This window comes from Branchiostoma belcheri, unplaced genomic scaffold (assembly GCF_001625305.1).
Source record: "Branchiostoma belcheri isolate BF01 breed outbred unplaced genomic scaffold, Haploidv18h27 scaffold111, whole genome shotgun sequence".
Lineage (NCBI taxonomy): Eukaryota > Metazoa > Chordata > Leptocardii > Amphioxiformes > Branchiostomatidae > Branchiostoma > Branchiostoma belcheri.
The window spans coordinates 847,172-854,867 of record NW_017802503.1 but is presented as its reverse complement, the minus strand read 5'-3'; the positions used below and the strand labels follow the sequence as shown (position 1 = coordinate 854,867).

The 7,696-nt window shown below is 41.4% G+C and overlaps 1 protein-coding gene and 1 long non-coding RNA gene across 2 annotated transcripts in view; one reads left to right on the top strand and one right to left on the bottom strand.

The window, feature by feature from the left end:
• The first annotated feature begins 2,174 nt into the window (after positions 1–2,174).
• Positions 2,175–7,696, top strand: part of LOC109487998 — a 19,704-nt gene continuing 14,182 nt past the window's right edge. Inside the window, exons 1-4 of the mRNA XM_019792144.1 lie at positions 2,175–2,286; positions 2,850–3,029; positions 3,513–3,591; positions 3,984–4,168. Of these exons, the coding sequence (XP_019647703.1) occupies positions 2,194–2,286; positions 2,850–3,029; positions 3,513–3,591; positions 3,984–4,168 (537 nt within the window). The 5' untranslated portion in view covers positions 2,175–2,193. The remainder of the gene's footprint in view (positions 2,287–2,849; positions 3,030–3,512; positions 3,592–3,983; positions 4,169–7,696) is intronic.
• On the bottom strand, positions 5,082–6,267 carry LOC109488120. Its single transcript, XR_002141312.1, has 2 exons — positions 6,230–6,267; positions 5,082–5,553 (listed from the first exon to the last, which is right to left on the bottom strand). It is a non-coding gene; the product is annotated as an uncharacterized LOC109488120 (long non-coding RNA).

The window sequence follows — 7,696 nt, the reverse complement described above, 5'->3', positions numbered from 1 at the left end:
AGATTCTACTAGTTTGATATAATTAGTTTAATATAGTAGTCTTGCAAACACATTGTCTTACATTGTATCTGTTACAAATTCCAAGCAATAAACTTGACTTTCATTTTACGGACTGGGAAGAACTCTGTTCTGGCACTTTGCTACATAATGTAACCAAACACCACAGGGTGTCTGCTACAGCTAAGTTACTATGGTGAAAGGAGTCTGCGTCAGGTCATTGACCTTTGATGTTTTTTGAGAAGAAGAAACCACAGAGGTTCAAAAATAAGATCTTTAAACCTCCTTGAATAAACTAAGCACAAACAAAGCGTTTTCCTTCTGTGAAGGTAAGAAGGTAAACATAACCTTAATTCTTGTTACAACGTTTCTGTATACATAAGAACGCCAAATTTAATCTCCAAGCAGGTGTTACTAAGGAAAGAATGCGACTTTTCCGGCCGCACAACTTCCACACCTGCATCGCTGAAAAAAACTCTCCAGCGTTAGAACAAAAGAAACAGCAAGATGGCGCCATGATCTTTCCTCCCGAGATCTGCTTGGATATTTAACAGTGGGCGTTACCACCTGTTGCACGGGTTGGGGTTAGCCTCCTGTGCAGGCCCCGCGGCGGATGGGAAAGTGTTTTTAACGCGTTATTTTAATAAAAAATATAGCCGGCCATCCTACAACCAGCCACCTACAACCTACAACCAGCCATCGTGAGCGGAATAGAACCTTCTCCCGGTGGCTGGTTGTAGGACGGCCGGCTATTGTACAAAAAAGCGAGAAGTTGACCACTCTGTATTAGCTCAGTAACTAGAACACTATTAGCTTAGTATAGTATCCTTGTATGTTCCTTATGTATGTATGTCTAAGGGAAGTAGTGTACCTTTTGTCTACACTTTTCTACATACGTTTGTTATGTGTTTGTTATATCTTGACCTGTACCTAGCCCGTCGTGGCATGAATGTACAATAAAGGTATTTCAATTTCAATTAAAATGACGCGTTAATAACTCTTCCCCACCCGCCGCGGGGCCTGCACAGGAGGCTAGGCTGGGTTAGACACGCGTGTCTGAAGTCACGTCCGGCCACGTCAGACAAGACGCCACACTCTACAGGTGAGTGAAACACTTGCTCAATTTGCCAAAAAGCAGTTACTCAAGCAACTGGATATGATTTTGAAAACGTCCGACGTTTCAGCTAGTATCCACTAGCTTTCGTCAGTGACTGAGAGAGCTAGCTGAAACGTCTGACGTGTTCAAAATCATATCCAGTTGCTTGAGTAACTGCTTTTTGGCGTGTCCTATTACCTGGATGTCTAACCTTCAGCCACATTTTGGTCGTTACTTTATACTTCATTGAGATTGTAGCAAGACTACACAATGTGGTAACTAGGGGGCTACTTAAAAGCGAGCATTTTAACCGTACCAGACGCTAGGGTAGAGCGTGTATAGACGGGGAAACGGTAGTCTTTCTCACGTCCCATTCAGATACTAAGAATGTTCGTACAGGTACAACGAGAAGAGGCCGTGGTAAAGCCAAGATTCTTAAAACACGGGGCTCTGTTTAAGGCGATGTTTACAGCAAGTCAAGAGTATTCCTAGTATCAAGAAAGCATTGACACGTTTTGTTCATTCATATACATGTACTAGTACTTAGATTCACGATGTATCTGAAGGTAAAAAGGGGGCGTTACGACCCGTTGAACAGGTAAGGAACAGTTGACTGTCGCCTACTGTCTGAACCCTGTCTGGCCTTTTGTTGTCAGCCAAATGTCGTTCCGCTCCAGTTAACATTCTCAGCTAACTGCGCCATTATGGATTTTCCACATGATTTCACATTTTCTGCTAATTTGATAATTCACATTTGCTAAACATTTGACAATTTAACGCTTTTCGGTTATTTTCTATAGACACACATGCAAATTCATATTATGTACATACATGCACTCACACATAGCCATGTACACTAAACACACACAAACACACACGCGCGCACACACACACACACACACACACACGCACGTGTCCACACACACACACACACACACACACAAACACACGCGCGCGCACACACACACACACACACACACATATACATACACGCGCGCGCGCACACACACACGCACTGTCACACACACACACGCACTAGAAGAGAAACACTCTCCTCTTTGTGTATCATGCAGGAGAAAGGCGACACCTAGCGACTAGCAATGGCAAGCCGGCGGGCAGTATCCCAACATGAGGAGCCGCCTGCAAAACGGGGGAGACACGAGAACGGGAACGGAGGCGCCCAACAACAACAGGTCCACAACCTTCATCTTTTCTGTCAACAATGTACAATACCCAAATACTGCCGCATGTGCAGACATTTTTAATTAATACTGGTTTATTTGTTTCATGTAAAACTCCTAACAATGGTTCCCACATGGCAGTCACAGACTGAATTGCATGGGGGTTCCATTAACAACAGTTGATATTCATACTAAAAACATTAGCTATATAGGTACAATATTAAAAGCGTAGTTATACTGTAACTGAAGTACACAAAATTAACAAATTTAAAAGATTTAAAAGATCTCATGAAGACACATTATATAATATAATTTAGAATAGGGCAGTTTTTTTCTTACAAGTTCTTACATTTTTGTTAGAATCAAATCGTTTTTTGTAGTGTCTTGATCGATCCTGTCGGTGTTTATGTATGTGTTTCACTAGTTTATTGATTGATTGTTCTATTCAACTTCTGTATGAAAACTCGTGCTTTGCTTGCTTGTATTACGTATTGTCTGGTGGCGACATGAATATAAGTGTAACTTGAGTGTGTCGCCACCACGTTTTGTCATTGCATGTTTCAATAAAAAAACAGGTCCACAAGAACGGGTGCGCCCAACAGCAGGCACACGAGTGCGACTCCAAACCGATCGGACGAGTGCAGCCCGGTCTGTTAGCCGCCAAGCCGAAACACGGGGCCTTCGTTACCGTCAGGTTCCGCAAGGGGGCCTCACCGCACCGGGAGGACATCTTGTCACTGGTCAGGAGGCTTCAGGTACACAGTAGCAAAGAACAGTTTTCGCCCTATGGGGATTTCTATAGTTAAGGACCCCAAATATGGCACACTTCGACGCGGTGAAAATTATAGTAGGGTGCGCTTCACGAATACGAAAATTGAATATGTTTGAGAAGAAGGCACAAACTACAAAGTATCTAGAAACCAAAAAAATCCTGTCGGCGTATCTGCTCGTAACGTACAATTTGAAATCGCCCTCTACGGACGTGACCTGAACTGCAGCCGACTCACCCGGAAAGCCAGTTGCGTCATACGGCGCATTTATACACGAACTGCAAAACCTTCACAATTCAAATCATACAGTCTAGAAACCGATACAGTCCTACACCACATAGCACAATTTACATCTGGCTGACGCTCTTATCGGGCTTTCCACCCAGTCTTCAAAAAAATTCGCTGTACTATTTTCTATACCCGCGTCATAGACCAGGGGTCGCTCATTAATACTGTGTTCTGCCTCAGGACTACGGAAGCGACGCGGGAGAGCGCACCTGGTCTGTGGCCACCTTCAACCCGGAGCTCTGGGAACGCTGGCAAAACGGTCAGAACTTTATTTTTTGACACAACAAAAGTACAGCGACTTTCGTATTGTTTTTAACCACACTAAGTAAATTGGGACTCCGTCACCTTGTTTACGGAATGGACCCTTCTACTGCAGCGTCCGGGACGTGACGTCGGTAACATGTGATTGCAGCAAATGGTGGTCGTACGTGTCAGATAACCTGTGTCGCCTCCCATCTCTGTTCAGTGTTGGACGGTTGGCCCGAACGTATACCGTCTCCTTTACTCCTCTCGCGAAGAAATCCGGTCCTGAGTCCCGATTTACTTAGTGTGGGCTAGAACGTTTAGCACTTTTGGTCATAATGAAGTCTACCAACGCAGATGAACCTTTATGCTAACATAATAAAATGTTGTTCGTCTTCAATCATAAAGGTCAGGTAACCCTGGAGAAGCGTCCGGAGGGAGAGTACCTCCTCCCCAACTCCACCAAGTTCGTCAACACAGGCGGAGACGTCTTCTTCTTCCTCAAGTCCGACTCCCTATTTCACATCCGAGGCCTGAAGAACATCGTCAGCCAACAACTCGACAACTTTCAAGACGTGAGCTTCGACATACAGGTAACTTTTCTGTTTAAAGTTAAAACTTTCGATCCAACATGAAAATTTCTCTCACCTAGAGGTTTCGAGCAGTCACTCCGGTCTTCTTCAGTAGACTGACCCAGTGAGACTTGTCACGTGGCTTCTTTGAAGTGTGACGTCAACACTGGGTCAGAGGTATCTGGGAGACGATGTCTACTGAGGGAGACCAGGGTGACACGGTGCGCTCACTCGGTGGTTTTATTCGGTGGTTATACTATAGCAACTGACAAGTCTTTATCTACCGTGGCCGACAAGGACAAACCTGCGTCGCCTGCGCGCACACCTGCGTCGCCTGCGCGCACACCTGCGTCGCCTGCGCGCACACCTGCGTCGCCTGCGCGTATACCTGCGTCATGTCTGCAAAGAGCTTCCTCGTCTGCGCACGACTACCTGCGTCGTGTTTGCCAAGAGCTTCCTCACGCCTGCACAGAAAGAGCTTCCTCGTCTGCGCACGAATACCTGCGTCGTGCCTGCCAAGAGCTTCCTCACGCCTGCACAGAAAGAGATTCCTCGGCGACCTCGCTGCGCGCAACGAAAGCTCGCTGCACGGAAGAATACGTGCCACCCCTGCCTTGTTGAAGAATGGACGGTCCCCTATTATAGGTCAAGGGTCACATCGCAGTGACACTGTTCGCTGTCGTTTTTGTTTACTTCAGTCTGAAATTTGTTTTAGTTTTTATGCTTACAATGTCCGGCTGTTAAAATATGTAAATATTTATGCTTAATTTATACTCAGGCCATTCCAATTAAATTTCTTGGTACTGGGATGATTTTCAGAAAATTATTGGACACTTGTCTGACATGATACTTGTCTTCTAGCTTGTCATCCCAATGCTTCCACTGTTGTGAAATCATACTATGATTATCTATAAAAATAAGGCAACATAGACAATTGCATGGCAGGTTTTGTCTTTAATGTGTATCAAAAGGAATGCAAAAAACATGGTACAACACAGGCAATACCTTGGGTTTACGACAATAATATTTAAAAAATTGTACACAGTGATGTAACAAGTTATTTCTATCATGATCATAATGATTCCAGTCAAAATGCATGTATCTATAACCTTCCAATATATTAAGGTATGTCTTATTAGAATTGATCCTACCACATACACATATACTTGTCTTTAGATATCATAACACAGAACATTATAATGCCAACGATGAAATGGCTTGACTTGCGTAGATATATATATATAATACACTGTCAGATTTTAAACCAAGGTACGAATATTCTGGTCTTAACATTAAATGATGAAAAGGAAGATAGCAATAGATAGTGATCTGGTGTCTTAGGCAGGGTTGAACTCCACATTCCTGGTGTAGAACAAACCAGTACCACCCTTGGTCCGGTACTTTAACTAGAAAATAAAGAGAATAATAATGAGATGAAAGCACCATAATCATTTGCTTTTCTTTCTGCAGACAATCAGTAACTTGCATAACATTGCATAGATAATCCTCTGGTACATGCATTACATTTCTATTCATACACCATGACTTTGTATGGCTTTTTCTAAGTTGATACCCCATCATGGGTTCCTATTCCACAATAATATTACTAGTATTGGCAGTGCAGCTCATAGGTGGTCATGAGTGTTTATAATAAAATCCAAACATTGCTGAATATCATTTAGTAAACATTTACTGCAGGTGGGGGAGGGGGGACCTGGCCAATGCTTACACTAGGTGTATCATTCTCTTATGCTCATGCTTCTGGTTGATAGGAATGTATCTCTTTGAAATTACAACATATGTTAGAAATATGTATATATATGTACTACTTTTCTACTTTATTTGGGAAAAGATCCTTTATTTGTTTGAGAATTTCTCCCTAGGATTATAGTTGACACCCAAAGCAGTTTTGAGTGTCCACAATATGGATGACAAATCATTGAACATGTTTGAAAGTCTATAATTCTTTATCAAAAACATGTACATTTTCAATATCCTGCAATATGTTGGACTTACATATGTAGTTTTGTTTCATTTGACTTTTAAAGAAATCTGTTGTGGTTTTCAAATGTATGCAAGTACCTGAAATTCCCACAATGTAAACAATATGGCTGACAAAATGTTGGGAAGTTTGAGAGTCTATATTTCTGGATTAAATGATGGATCTCTTCTATATCCTGCAGTAGTGGGATAGGAGATATGCAGTTATGTTCTGTTTGACTTTGAAGAAGATCATTCTATATTTTTGAATTTATGCCAGCACATGATGTTCACACACTGTAAACAATATGGCTGACAAAATATTAAGCAACTTTGACAGTCCATATTTCTGGATCAAAAGTCATGATCACTTTGATATTCCAGAATATGTGGGAGTGACATAAGTAGTCAAGTTTCAGTTCAGTTTCAAGAAGATCAGTTGATGTTTTTGAATTTATGCCAGCACCTGAAGTTCACACATTGTAAACAATGTGGCTGACAAAAATAAAGGCAACTTTGACAAGGTGTATTTCTGGATCAAATGAATGGATCTCCTCAATATTCTGGAAAAGGTTGGAGGGATATCTCTAGTTATGTTTTATTTTACTTTAAACAAGATTGCTTCATTTTGTTGAATTTATGCTTTTGTTGAATTTATACTGTAACGTTACATGTCCTGCCCCCCCTTCCCCCATATCGTCGCCTACTTCAAATCCGGTCTAAAACCGTGTATATCGTCGCGGGTCGGGAAGAATCGATGCCCTACGAAGGCCCATAGGTACACTTAGCATTTTTTATTCCACTTTGTATTTTCTATGGGTACTTTGTATTTTCTATGGGCACTTTGTATTTTCTATGGGCTACTTTGTTATTTTCTATGGGCACTTTGTTATTTTCTATGGGCTACTTTGTATTTTCTATGGGCACTTTGTATTCTCTATGGGCTACTTTGTATTTTCTATGGGTACTTGTTTTTTTCTGTGTGTACTTCGCGAAGTTTTTTTGGTGGCTGGCGAAGCGACATTCATTTTGCTTTGATGTGGATGCTCCCATTTTTATTATGGCGGTATATTTCTATTTACCATTCTAGGCAACTAAATTTATTTTAAACCTATTAAAACATAATATACTTTACACTTTGAGAAAATTTTGTTTGTTTTGCATGCAATGTTGGTAGGAGGGCAGCAAACCGCAATGCAATTTTTCCCCAACATTGGCAATGAACCCTCGCTTTAGATTACGGGCTTTTTTTAATACAAAGGAGTAATTAACATTCAGCGAGGAAGTGATTTACCATATATCGCTACGGAAATGTTGACGGAAGTCTGAACAATATGTCCTAGCACCCCCGAAAATAGTATGGTCCTGTGTCTACATTAACATAATCTATGCCAGGATGTAATAATCACTATTTGATACTCCTAATTAATAAACGTGTGGAACATTGCATGCAAAACAAACAAAATTTTCTCAAAGTGTAAAGTATATTATGTTTTAATAGGTTTAAAATAAATTTACTTGCCTAGAATGGTAAATAGAAATATACCGCCATAATAAAAATGGGAGCAT